Here is a 14,638-nt window from a genome sequence, read left to right on the forward strand (position 1 = left end):
CCCCACTGGTCCACATCCCCCCCCCATCCCCCCTGGCCTCCCCTTCCCCCGACGGGTCCACACCATCCTCACCAGACACACTCCTCCCACATCAGCCACAGGCTCTGGTGGCCGCACAGCCTCAAGATGCAGCCACCGTTCCCCAAACACCATCAACCCTCACATTCCCATCGATTTCTAACACACTTGGCATTCACTTATGCGTCTGGCAAAAAACTCTCTTAAAGGCATCGCTGCGCACTGGGTCTTGGAGGCTGACGGATCAGGGTGTGCGCCCTGTTTGTTCCCTGTGGGCCAAGGAACGTCACACCTCAGTGTGTCTGCAAATAAGGACGAGACCACGTACCTTGCCCAGCTGTGGCACAGGGTGAGTAAGATCATGTACGAAGAGCCCGAAGCACGAGGACTGGGGGTCCCTTTGCTCAAGAACCCTGCGGTGCAAAGGCAGAGAGAAGAGCACAGAGCAGGTCTGCTCCCAGGGGACGCTGAGCACGGTGGGCAGACGTGCGGGGTCTGCGGCCGCAGCCGCTGGAGGAGGATGGCAGTGAGGGCTGCAGAACTGATGAGTGTCCCGTCACCGAGGGCATCCAGGGCCTGACTTCGTTCTGGGGACTCCCGCACGGGTCACGGTGACTGATCAGCACAGTGGTGGTGACGGCGGAGGACAGAGTCGAGGAAGGTCTAGGAGACCAGGGACGTGGTGGGGGGGCTGGAGACAGAGAAGAGGGTGCAAATCCAGAGGCTGGAGAGGCCGGGAGTTTGCTCTGGGATCTGGGCTCCGCAGGGCTGGCGGGGAGGGGGCCCGGCATGCCCGGGGGCTGTGCTCTGGCAATGGTGTCCCCGTCCCGAGTTCCCCAGCATGGAGCGGCGGGGCCCGCCGTACTGTGCCTCCTACCCCTTCAAGCTTTGGGCACATGCACACGGCAGGGCTCCGCAGAAGCCACAGACCCTTCGCTCGTGGTTTTAAAGGGGCCAGCCCGCCGGACGCCCCTTGCCACAGCCTGCCGAGCGGCCAGGGCAAGCACTGTCCCCGCTCCAGGCACAAGTAAATACGGCACAAAGAAAGTGGACCAGCCGCATACGGTCAGACTGTCGGTACGTTAGCGAGACAAGACCTCAGATCCTGAGATGACAAATTCTGTCTTCCACGTGTCAACCTGCCTCAGTCCGACGGCTGCTAGCTAGCAACCAGATTCCGTGCCGCGCTAACTTGTGTTGAGGGGGATGAGGCTTCGTTCAAAGACCAGATTCAGTTAAGGTTACAATGCATTTCAGGAAACAGAGCAGATCAAATTATACTGTAGGAGAAAGTATCAGTCATTTCTAGAAAGATCTTTTGGGCTGCGTTTGGTACGTTTCAACAGGTTTTCAAACTGTCAAGAATAATCACAACATTTAACGCACTCACGTCACAGTGAATGGGAAAAATACCCCATTCGTCCAACACCGGCAACTCTGATGGCGGGACAGACACACGGCCTGAAACCCAGTCACGGAAGCGAGAGGGCGTCTGGGAGAAATATGGCCGCACGCGCAGAGCAAACACGCCGGCAGAACAGGCACCGACGCAAGCTGCTGCTTCTGTCACACGCCCTCTGCGACCCCCGGGCCCCCTGAGCTCAGCCCGGACCGTCCTCCCAGGACACAGTCTCTGCCGTGCGGGGCGGACCCTCCAGCTGGAACGTTCCACGGTCTGACACCAAGCTCTGCAAGTCCGCTGTTTTCACAAACGTCACCTCCCTTGATCCTCAGAGGAGCACAGACCGGTGGGAGCAGTGCGCACCCCTGCTGCTGGAATCGAGGGGCCTGTGTTTGTATCCGGGGTACCCGAAATGCTAGAGGAGGACAGGACGAGAGTTCTAGAGCTTCAAAAGTTAACGACTGTCAGGTACACGAGTGCAATGACAGGAGAAAGTAGCGAATGTGCTTTTCCCAAGGACATTGCAGTTACGGGGACGCACGCTCCCCCGCAAAGACCAAGGGACGTCGTGGTTTCGGGGACGCGCGCTCCCCCGCAAACACAGGTGGTGTTTCTCGCCGGGGGCAGCAGTCTTAGCGAAGACCTTTCCCAGATGTGGCAGCCCGAGTAAGGGTGGCTGGGTTCTGTTCCGACTGACTTTGAAAGGACCATGGATTCACACAAGGCTGCACACATACACAGAGGGGGCCCCCCGTGCCCGCCACCCGGCACCCCCTCACCACGGGCTGCTCTGCTACACTGAGAGGCGCAGCCCTGGCGGTGCGCATGGCTCCGCGTCACCATCGCGTGTGGGTCTGCGCCAGCACCTCCCTCGCCTGCGGCCGCGTCCACCCCTCCCCCGTCCCTGCCCCGGCTCAGCGCGTCAGGTCTCCATCTGCCGGACCGGGAGCTGGGCCATCTCCGGATGGCCGGGCAAGGGTGCAAGTCTAGGGTCCCCACTGGACCCTCGGGGCAGAGGGTGGGGCCACAGATCCTCCGTCAGCTTTACTGACACAGAACGGAATTTAACGCTGCAAGTCGGAGGTGTACGACAGGCCGACCGGACAGACTGACACGCGGCATGCGACGGCCGAGGGCGCGCTGGCCGGCCCCTCCATCTGGCACGTCATGGGGCCACACCCGCTGCACTGACACGCACACCTTCTTGGAAGGGCTGGAACGGAAGCGTAGGAGGCCCCCGTCCCACCAGCTGGTCCTGCGGCTCGTCGTGCCGCTGGCATTTCTGCACCGCTGGCTTCTCCAGCACCCGGGCTGGGGCCGGAGGCAGACCAGCAGGGAACTGAGCGCCGTCACTCCTGGGGTCCCAGGGGCCCTGCGAGCCTGCCTGCTTCCCTCCGCGCTCACAGTCCCCCTGTGTGCGTTCCATACGTCACATCAGCAGGAGGAACGGGGAGAAGTGCATCCGCTCCCCTGTTCCGGGACTGGAGGCTCTAGGTTTTATTGGAACACACTGTAAAGGCTCACTTCACCCTCTAACACTCTGGGATCGCCTAGTTCGGTATGGAAGCTCTCCTAATCTTTCCTACGATCACAGGACACTGACAGAGACAGGTACGCGTTTATAAACTACTTTCTCACGTGGCAACACACAGGAGTATGGAATCTGCACAGGGTGTACCATAAACTCACTGTAACATACCACATTCTGTCGGGCGATTCTCCCAAGCATGGATACTCAGACGGTTTACAATTTTTGCTATAAAAACGTGATTTCTGTGGGGTAGATTCTTCAAGATGAGATTTCGGAGAGCACAGTCTGAATTTACACATAGTGCCACACATGTGTCCCCGGGTTACACTGGTCACGGTGCCCACCGCCAACACAGCATGCTCAGCCATGGCATCGACAGGCTTCAGGTCATAATCACAGAGGTGTTCAGAGGCACTAGCCGTAAATTACGTTCTTAAGATGTAATTTTAGACATTCACTTACCTAGTGATAAATTAACTTTTATACCTGTTTCCTAATTTAAAAAAAATATTAAGTTCTATTCACATATAACTGGCTAATGCTCATGTACTTAAAGAAGTCTCGAGATTACACGTTGTTACAATAAAACATTTTGTTTTCTCATGCTAACTTTTCTTTGAAGATTACATCTGTTTTACATCAAGGCAGTAGCGTGGGGGGGGGACTGGTACTTGTCAGCTGTCCAAGATGCCCACGAGGTTAGGTCTCCTGCCCCACGGCCTCGGACCAGCAGGATGTGGACGCTGCATTCGGGCCGGGTGGCTCAGCGTCTAACTGTGCGCACCCAGCAGACCTGGGAGATCTTAAGTCCCCAAGCCCAAGTCACAGCCCCGTATCGCCTGAATCAGAGTGCCCGAGAAGAAAGCCGGTCACAAGATCCGAAGTCTGGGGACCACTCTCTCCACAAGAGAATGCTGGCTGCATGCAGCGTATGGAGCGAGGGAAAGGATCAACTTTGGAGAATTAACCGGAACGTAAAGCCCACGTCTCTGCGCCTTGGTGTTTGGACACAACACTTCTGGCAACCCACCCAGTTGACTGCAAGCCTTTCCCTTCAAAGTTAAACGCTCTGCCAACGGATCAGGGCCAATGACCGCACAAAGCAAGTTCAACGACGGTGCCTGAACGCGTTCCATCCCCTCCAGACGTATCTCCGTGGTTGTCTCAACTGTACTATACTTAGGAGAATATCCCCTTTTCCATTTTCCACGTATCCAATCAAAGGAAAAAGGAACTGTAATACGCGAATGTCGCTGTTATCAGCAAGGCAACACAACACCGCTGACCAGAAGCATCCCGCCGTAGCCCGGACGGGAGGAAGCCACCACAGCCAACGGCCAGCTTGTCTGGGGGCACGTATGCACGTGCTCAACTCACAATGCCCAGGCAGCAGGTGGACGGGGCAAACGAGTGCCAATTCCTGCCATCTGGACGACGCGAGGAATACAAAAAGTGCTTAAAGGTGAACTATGACAAAGGAACCCAAATCCCTCAGCCGCGTAAATCTCCTACACGGCACACGCCGGTCACTCGGAGAAACCTGCCCAGTTTGTTCTGAATGCCCCCTCACCAAAAATATGCAAGGATGAGGAACAGGGCTCTGGGGCGTGAACGAGGACGTGTGCCCAGGGCACGGGTCTCAGTGCCGTCCCGCGCACCGTCCCCCCGACACTGGCCCCTTTATGGGGGACGTTCCACTCAGCAGGGAAAACACCGACGGGAGAAGCACAGCCGTGCAGGGAGGCCTGGGTCGGGAGCCCGGGACACGCCCTTACTGGCGTCTGGAAGTTTGTGCACCTGACGGTGGGGACATCTCTGCTCTTCACACGCGTGGCCCTTGTGTCTCGGGCCATCAATCTTTGCTTCGTGACTGCAAAGCTGGAAATAATTCCGAGGTTCGTGGATTTAAATACAGCGTTAGATGTAATGACTGAATGACAGTTTGGTTTCATCAAGGCGAAATATGGCCAAGCATCTGATTCAGCAACATTTTGTCCTTCATTAAACTAGCTGTGATGTATTTTAGAGTACAACAAACTCCTCTATTAGGAGCATTTACCGCGAAAAATCAAATGAAGACAACGACCGACCTGCCGGGTCCAAACCCCTGGTTTCCTACACAATGAAAACGGGGTTCGACTACTGGCGGGGGACACAACAGGTGATGGCGGCATAAACTACAAGGCATCCCCAAGCGTGACGCTCCACGCAGACAGCAAGTATTTTCCACAACCAAAGCCACATCACGACCACCGCTCCACTCACAGACTATTTCTGGACAGTGAATCTGGGGCTGAAGAGTGACTGCTATTTTAACGGGCTGCTTTAGCTACTTGTCCCCAGTTAGCCTGGTGACAGCGTTTCAAGTTCTGGGACCCCGACGCCACCTGTGCCGCTACACTCTGCTTCTTGCTGCTGTTTGGAGAAACCTCTGGAGGAACGTGCCCAGATCCCTTGAAAATATGGGAGCCCACATCATTCCCACAGACACATACAAGCAGATGCTGGAATAGTAAATATATTGTCGGATTTTAAAATTTAGCGTAGGGGCGTCTGGGGGGCGCCGTCGGTTAAGTGTCTGACCTCGGCTCAGGTCATGATCTCGCGGTTCCTGAGTTCGAGCCCCGTGTCGGGCTCTGTCCTGACAGCTCAGAGCCTGGAGCCTGTTTCGGATTCTGTGTCTCCCTCTCTCTCTGCCCCTCCCCCACTTGCACTCTGTCTCTCTGTTTCTCAAAAATGAATAAACGTTAAAAAAACTTAAAAAATAAAATAAAATAAAATTTAGTTTAAAATAATTAAAAGATAACTTAAATCCAGATTTGAACTGCTGCTTTCTCCTTTTGGGTTATGTTTATAACCCAAATGTTACATTGAGGCAAATACCTAAAAGCTCTTTATTCTGGTGCTTAACATAGCCAAGGAGAACGAAACAGAAAATAAATTGAGAAGCTTCTGAAAGCAACCAGTTTAAAAGAATGGTCATGTTAGAGCTTCCATACAGGTCTGTGATCCACGCTGAGCCGATTTCCGTGTGGTGTGAGGCAGGGGTCCCAAATATTCTCCTGCACGTGGCCGTGTGGTTTCTCCCAGCATGGCCTGCGGAAGGCGCCATTCATCCCCCAGTGTATCGAGGCAGCCTTGCTGAAAGCCAGTTGCCGGTGTCAGGCTGATGTCCGGAGTCTCGATTCCATTCCCTTGATCCCGACGTCTGCCCTCACACGCAGCACCGCCCTGTCTGACCCCTACCTCCTGGTGGCAGGCTCTGTGATGAGGAACTGTGGAGTCCCCCGGTCTGCTCTTTTCCCAAGACCGCTGACACCACTCTGCGTCCCCTGCACTTCCACAGGGGTTGTAGGGTCGGCCTGTCAATTCCCACGAAGGCGGCAGTTGGGACTGAAAGGGACTCTGTAGAGTGCATGAATCAATTTGGGGAATCCTGCTGCTATCATAACACTATAAGGCACCGACCTTATTTTTTGATGCCATTGTAAATGGAATTGTTTTCTTAATTCTATTTTGGGATAGTTCACTGCTAGTGTGTAGAAATACAGTTCGTTTTTGTGTATTCGTCTTGTATTTTAAACCTTACTAAACTCATTTATCGATCCTAACAGACTTTTAGGGGATTCCCTAGGATTTTCTGTGTAAAGACCATGCCACACACGAGTTTTACTCCCCTTTATAGTGTGGATGCCTTTTTCTTTTCCTCGCCTACCTGCCCTGGCTCGAGCCTTGAATGGACGCAGCGGCATTCTTCCTGACAGACAGAAAGCAGAAACCACTCCGATGTCCTTCAAAGGACACGTGGGTGAATAGAACGTGGTCGACCCGCACGACTGAGTATTACTCTGCAATGAAGTACGAACAGATGCGACAACATGGCTGAATGTGGAAAGCGCTATGCTGAGCGAAAGAAGCCAGACACAAAAAGCCACACAACGTGTGTCCATCCATGTGAGAAATCCAGAACAGTCAGGCTGATGAGGCAGAAGGTCGTCAGAGGAGACGGAGGGCTGAGTGCGGGAAGGGAAAGTGTGGGGGCTGCCGGTGCGTATCAGGTGGCTTTGCGAGGGACAAAAGCGTCCTAGGCTACGACTGCAGTGACGGTTGCCCAGCAGCTGTGCCAAATGCTGAGAGTAGCCTGCCCTGGGGACCTGTCGTCGGAGTCAAACGCCGGGTGGTGACGCATCCTGCCCCTGGTATGACTTCCTAGTGCTAATAACTCATGTTTTAAGGAGGCTGTAACTGATGTATTCAAACAGACGACTATCATTTCATCAAACAATGAAATATTTGGCTGTTATTTTGCCATCTGAGTAAATACGTTCACATCTTGTTGCATTAAAGACATTCCTTTATGTGAAAGGCACATTTTAAAGTTCAGTTGTGTTTTGTTTCTGAAATGCTGAGCAGGGAATTCAGGGCTGGTTTCAGACTTTCTATGCCCTTTCAAACAGCAGGAAAGTCTAGGGTTCAATCAGTTATTAAAAGAGTAGGGGGGAGAGCACCCGGGTGGCTCAGTCGGTCAGGCGTCCAACTCTTGGTTTCGGCTCAGGTCATGACCTCACGGCTTGGGACTTCAAGCCCCTTAGCGGGCTCTGTCAGCACAGAGCCTGCTTGAGATTCTCCCTGTCCTCTCTCTCTGCCCCTACACCGCTTGCACTCACTCTCAAATAAACTTAAAAAAAAAACAAAAAAAGAGTCGGTGACGCAAAATTATTTTTCAAGTCAAACAATTTTCATGGTTTCAACCAGTTGATAGTTTTGGCAATTTGGCAATTTCTGTCATCTTAATACAACACATGTTAGTATGTCCCAAATCTGCAGCTTTGTCAGCAGGAGGGGCCGGCAACGGGAGGGGCAGACAGAAGCCACCGGAGGGCTTCCCAGTGACCTGGCATTCTGATGGCGCCAGGGACAGAAAGTATCTTCTGAGAAGAGGTCTGTGATTCCTGGAAAGCGGGAGAGGTGTAGCCCCTTACTAAGGCAGACGGTCTGGAGTACGAGGAGCACAGCAGGCAAAGAGGGTGTTAGTTTCTAAGGGAAGAGTCCTGCGGGCGCCCACCTCAGGGCGTCGACAGATGCCTGGAGACGTCCCTGGAGAGGCAGACGCGAAGCTTTCAGGTCAACTGTTCCCGGGCTGGGATGCGGCCTCACCCCGGATCTGCTGTAGGAGAGCGAGGGCGGTGGCCCGTGGACTTCCCTGTGAAGGGCCTAGCTGGGCAGACCTTACAAAGAAGGAAGGGAAACAAAACTCGGAAGTGATTAAGACTCAGTTACCACACCGTCCAGTACGCGTCGATTCTTCAAAGCGTCGCACATATTGAACTCGAGTCCCACACCGTACCTGCTGTAAACAGGGCTTTCCGTCAAGCGGTCACGATAACCGGGACTGTACGTGTCTGCTCGAGCGCCGCGTGTGTCCGCGTGCCCATGGGCGCACGCTGCAAACTGCGGGCAGGTGCGTGCGCCGAGCATCCCCGTACTGGTCAGACGCTCCACCCTGTGAAAGCCGAGGCCGGGCTGTCGTCCTTGGGCAGGAGAGCGCCGTCCCCTGGCTCCCAGGACATTCGCGCCCGCTCGTAAATCTCACGTGTGCCACACTCCGCTGCTGCCACTCGCCACAGACCAGGCGGCCTTCGGAGCAGGAACGCAGGGCACGCAGGGCACGCAGGGCACGCAGGGCAACGGGTGCTGGGACCCCCGCGTGCCTCCCGAAGAACCTGTCGTATCGGGGGGTGTTTTGGTAAAGCTCTGTTCTACGTCAAGATCAGAACCCCAACAAGGGACTAAGGTCCCGCTTTAAGAGGCTGCAGCCTGGCTGGAGCTGAGCCTACCGAGCCCTCCGCGGTCCGGTCGCACGAGCGGTGGCGCTGTCCAGAGCGGGGACGGTGGCCTCACTGTGGCCAGTACCCACGACCTGTCCCGGGGTCCAGCGCACGCCTGGTGTTCCCTGTCGGTGTCTGCATCCCGGCAGCTAACAGATGTCTGCTCTCGTCGAGCGAATTACTTCACGTTTCACGCACTGGCGGCCGCACACGTGTCACTATGGCAACATCATTAATTTCAGATCTTACCGGAAACGTGCACTCTAATCACAGCTAATTACACCGCACTGCTCTCCCGTCCACGGGAAGGGAGCGGGAACGCAATCACGGGGACTGCATTTTCCGTTCGGCTGTGGCCAACGACGCGCGGTGTGACGGACGCTTCCCATCAGAACGCTCGTCGACCGAGCCCAAGCCTGGTCCCGGTCACGCCGAGCGCCGCCTCCCGGCTACGTTGGCGCCTCTCGGTTCCAGCTGCCCCTCACACCACAGCTTGGTCGCAATCACGCGGGCGGACCGTGTCTGCAAACTCACACCCCAGATTCTCCGCAGCCACCCACCGTGACTGCTAAGCCCCGGCCGACTTCGGGTCAACCTAGTCCCATGACAGAGGAAGGAACGAAGAGCAGCCTACTGGCCGCAGGGGGGCGCTGCAGGCAGAGGGTGGGCCGGCAGGTTCTGGAAGGCGAGCAAGGCCGCACTGCCCTCGCCTCCCCTGCGTAACGCCCACCACAAAACCTGCCTGGCCAACAACACGGGGCTTTGCCCGGAAGGCCGGTGTCTGCCCGAGGCCACACGGTGCCCAGCGGCGAGGGCTCAAGCCCCCGTGTGCCAGTGCCCCCATCCGCCTGTGTGACAAGCACGTTTACAGTCACAGCGAGGACAGTGCCGTGTCTGCGATGTGCCCGCAGCCATGACAGGACTCCACACCTTGTCCCCCATTTCCATCACCTGCGACTGGGGCCGCGTGGACTTGACACACGGCCCGGGACAAGGACAGTGCACGCCTGTCACCGCGTGTGCCACACAGACATGCTCAGTAAGTGGTGTTCACCTTGTGGTTACCGACAAAGGTTCTGAGAAAGGTCGAGACCGAAAACTTTTAAATCCAAAAAATGTTTCAAGCTCCACGTCTTCAAAACAGGAAGCGACGGCGGGAGTCCCCTCCCATGACCTCTGGTACAAAAAGGCCTTCGGAGGATGAAATGCAGAAGATTTTTTCAAGTTTATTTCATGAGCAGGGAAAGGGAAAAGAGAGAGAACCCCAAGCAGGACCTACACCCTCAGTGCAGAGACCAAGGCGGGGCTCGAACACGTGAACCGTGAGACCGTGACCTGAGCCGATGTCACACGCTTAACCGACTGAGCCCCCCAGGCACCTCTCACTAACGTGCTTTATGTAATTTTTTGTAATTCTTTTTAAAGCTCAGGAGCCCAGATTACTTATTTTTGCTTTTTAAATTTTTTTAAACATTTGTATTTATTTTTGAGGGAGACACAGCATAAGCGGGGGAGGGGCAGAGAGACAGGGAGACACGAGATCTGAACGAAGCAGGCTCCAGGCTCTGAGCCGTCAGCACAAAGCCCGATGCGGGGCTCGAGCTCACAAACCGTGAGATCATGACCTGAGCCCAAGTCAGCTCCCCTACCTACTGTGCCACCCGGGAGCCCCATAATGCTCCATAACTTCTACGCTGTAGCAGTGACTGCTTTTCTGGTGTTACACTGTTCGGTTTTGTTTTCCAAAACGACGCCGTGAACCACCTTACGTCGTCTCCTGTCTCAGACACGCAGCTGCTTCCCGAGAGGCAGTGTTGTGCGGAGCCTGCCCAGACGAGTGCCCAGCAGGTAACACTCCCACCCGCGGCGGAGAGGAGGCCCGACACGGTGTGCCCCTCACAGGTCAGGGGTCTTCACGTTGGGGACAAGCCATGTCTCCACCGCACGAAGACGCCTACTCACGAACAGTGTGCCTGTCCACCACTTAAGGTCTTCCAGAATGTAGGTAAGAACTTACATCCGTATAGGCCTTACACGGGTTTTGTTTGAATTTATTTTTAATATACTTTTTGTTGCTATTCTAATTGGCATTTTTGGAATTAAATGCCCCCATTGTTACTGGTATAGGAAATGTAGTTAAATTTTAAGGATGAATTTACAGGTGTAACTAAGCTGTCCCGTAATTCTAGACGCTCTCCTGACGGCTCCTTTGGGTTTCTTTCTAGGTGAACTGTCACGGAACCCCTGCTCTCGGGGGAAGCAGGCCTGTTCGCGCTGGAGGTCCGAGCGCACGCAGCTGTTCTCATCTGTTAGACCACGGTTAGAGAGCAGGCTGTGGAGGGCGGGTCCCTCCCACCGCCTGTGGACAGCTGAGGCCCTCGCCCACCTCGGCCCGCGCCCATCCCCTCCGTGCGTCTCCAGGACGCCGCTCTGGGGAGACGTCCCGGCATCTCGGCAGGGTCGCTCTAGGAACCATTTTGAGTTTGGGTTTGCTTGGCTCCAGCTTCTCCATCAAAATAACTCCACCCGGTTTCCAGAAATCACTCACTTCTGTAAGGGCACTTTTGCTTATTCGCCACAACTGTTACAGATTTGTTCTTAAAATCTTCTCCTGTCAGCTCCGTGAGGGTGGGAAGGAGGCATCTGAAGGCATCTTCCCAGGGTACCGTCTTGAGCCTAAGCTCCTCGTTATTTCTGATCTCACAACTCATGCACGAACTCACCAGCAAGTTCCTGGAGATGCTACAAAGACAAGCCCTCACGAAGACCGGACGTCAACGCCACCTGACAGCTGGATTTTGACCGAACCGCGGTAAACGCCTCACTTCCTCGTGAAGGTGGACGACTGCGAAACACCAGTCTTCTCGCTGGGAACCGCGACCCGTCTCTCCACTGGGTCACGTCTTCCTTCACGATTCTCTGGAAGGTCTGACCACCTTCGCACGCCTCACATTTACGCCCACGCTTGATGCTCCCTCGCACTGCCACGAGCGGGTTTTTACTCTTCAGTCTGCTTGACGCGCAGGGAGCCATTCTGTCATTTTGCCCCGTGACCTGCCACTTCACTGACTTTTAGCAGTTGGCTTCCTTGGTTCATTGTTTCATCTACAAATATTTGCTTCTTCTTTTGGTTGTACGGCTGACTTCTGTGTCTTGTCTTACTGCAACGTCTAGAACAGGTGCTAAATCACAACGTTAGTTTTTTCTTTACTTTTCCTATGATGAAGCTTGTTCTCACATTTTGTTAAAAATAATGTTGAATTTTACTTGAGACATATTTTACCATGTGATAGAAGTATTCTCTTATTTCCAGTTCACCAAGAATTACTGGGAATTTAAGCCACGAATGGATCAATCAGGTAGGAACTTTAACCTGTCGATAGGACTTTTATTATAGTACCGGATTCAGTTCGTCTTTTATTGAATATGTTACGTATTGACAAGAATTCTTTGGTGAAAAAAGTTAAAAGTGAAATAAAAAAATATAAAATCTGGGGCACAGACCTGATGGGGTAGTTTCTGGTAAGGCTCTTTAGGAGTGTTACTGTGAAAATACCAAATCCATACACACATTGTCGTACCCTCCCAACAGCTCAAAAGTACCATCCTGTAACAAACAAGCAATTTTTCCTCTTACGTACCCTCTACAGAGATGTCATAAAGGCAGTTAAAACAAAGAAAGAACTGAAAGGCTGCAGAGAATTAAAAATATTCAAGCACGTCATTTAAATCTCTAAGAATTTCACATTTTGCTAATTCTGATGATATTCCAAGATGAAGATTAGTTGTGTGCCAGTGTTCAGGGCAAGGTCTGGAAAATTCTAAATGTGAATGAATTCAATACCCTGCTACACACACACACACACACACACACACACACACACACACGAGCATGTGCGCCCCTGAACACACATGGACACACACGCCCCGTGCATACATGTAGACACACACCCCACGAGCATACGTGGACACACATGCTCTGTGCACGTATGTGGGTGCACACACCCATGCACATATGTGAATGCACACATTTTGAACATACGTGGACACACACACACCCACACCCGTGAACACACATGGACACACACACACACATGCCCCATGCACACATGTGGACAGACGTGGACGGACGCATACACACACACACACACACACACACACACACACACACACACACACCCCGGGCACACAAGTGGACACACAGGATCACTACGGACTGGATGCCGACTCGGTACCTGTTTTGTCGGTCAGCAGGTACACCAGGCGTCCCAGCTCTTCTGGGATGGTGCTGGTGCGCACGACTGTGCCGGGGATGCTCTCGTCCTTCATGATCATCCACCCGTACGCGGCCTTGCCCATGTCCAAGTTCACACGAAGACTGCCGAATAAAACCGACCAGAGTTGTCAGTGCGGTCCAAAGCCAGGCAACAACCTCACACCCATGTTTTCCACAGACATTTATTACCTTTGACCTTACGTGAACCAGGTGGGTGATACTGGATTTCAGCATTTAAAATAAACGAATTTGCTGACACTTAAGCCAACGAACCTTTTCACGCCCCACAACGTGTTTGCAGGTGGTGGTCAAACGGGCTCCCGATCCTTGCCCTACAGCTGAGCGCGTGGAATCGGATGTCCGGGAAGAAGATGGGTGGCCGCACGCGCCCCACGCACGCCCAGGGAGAGATCTGTGTTCATGGGGCTCAGGCGGTGCCTCCCTGGGAGAGATTGTCAAAACGTGCTCATGTGCTCATTTTACAAGAACAAACAGGAGGCTTCCCCCCTGGTGGTGACTCCCAGGCTGAACTCGCCCGGGAGGAGCGCTCGGCCCCGCACAAGGCCGGGCTTCCACGCCAGGCCTGCAACCCGAGGCCCGGGGCGGTGACGGAAGCAGGTACCGGGGACAGTGGCAAGAGGCGGGATCAGAATAGCCGGGGCCAGGCCACCAGGTGCAGCGCAGGGTCTCACAGTCAAGAGCCACGGAGGCCCCTGACTAGGCTGAGGCGGAGTCTGGAGTACATTTTAAAAATGGCGCCTCTTTGACCCAAGCTGCACTCGTCCACCTGCTGGCTTAAGTGAAGCACTCACTCTGCTCATACTTTTGTACCTAGCAGTTCTGGCCTCGCTTTGCTCTTGGTAACGATGAGACTTAAGATCATCAGATACGCGTCAAAGCCCATAAAAAAATCTGTGCCCGGTGCAACTGTGTCACGAAAACAGCAGACACGACGCACCTCCACCATGTGGTGAGGCTGCTGACCCTCAATCACTGCGACCCAAATGGCAATTCGTAACAATAACAGCACACTTGGAAAACAACGTGAAGGAGTCAGAGTCAGCGAAGACAGCCTGTAGGCAAGTTAAAGAAAATTAAAATGATCACAATGAGTTATTTGTCCATAACGCTCCCATCTCAAAACTCCTAAGACCTCTCACGGTCAGAAAGAAAAGTCGTAATGGACAAATACACAGACCTTTGAAACCGGCCTCACGACCTCTCGGCTACTTACAATGCCAACACAGCAGGGAGACCAGCAGGTCGGGGAGGACAGACACCCCAGGACGGCACGGGGGGGCAGAGCACGGCAGCCTCTCGGCCTCACGGGCGGCCTCCTGTCAAGGTCTGGGGTGCACACACCACTCTCTCTGTGGGGCCGGGGTGAGCGCCCAGAGCGGCCGGCAAGGAGCTTGAGGAGCACTGGCGAGGGTCCCAGCGGCAGCCGCTAAGAGCCACCGCCTGGAAAGGCTGAGGGGCACAGGGGCTGGAGGAGGGACACGCGGCATCTTGTGTGGACTTGTCTGTGAGCCGGGCATCGGCGATCAGACAGACCCTCTGAATCCGGACAGTCAAGTGAGAGG

At 54.2% G+C, this 14,638-nt stretch overlaps 1 protein-coding gene across 6 annotated transcripts in view; it reads right to left on the reverse strand.

Annotated features, from left to right (window-relative positions):
* ATP9B (ATPase phospholipid transporting 9B (putative)) overlaps positions 1-14,638 on the reverse strand; it is a 250,819-nt gene that overhangs the window by 56,057 nt on the left and 180,124 nt on the right. For all 6 annotated transcript variants that reach the window (XM_049620339.1, XM_049620338.1, XM_049620340.1 and 3 more), the window contains one exon: positions 13,015-13,157. In XM_049620339.1, the coding sequence (XP_049476296.1) occupies positions 13,015-13,157 (143 nt within the window). The remainder of the gene's footprint in view (positions 1-13,014; positions 13,158-14,638) is intronic.

The sequence above is a fragment of the Panthera uncia genome (genome assembly GCF_023721935.1).
Source record: "Panthera uncia isolate 11264 chromosome D3 unlocalized genomic scaffold, Puncia_PCG_1.0 HiC_scaffold_8, whole genome shotgun sequence".
Classification (NCBI taxonomy): Eukaryota; Metazoa; Chordata; class Mammalia; order Carnivora; family Felidae; genus Panthera; species Panthera uncia.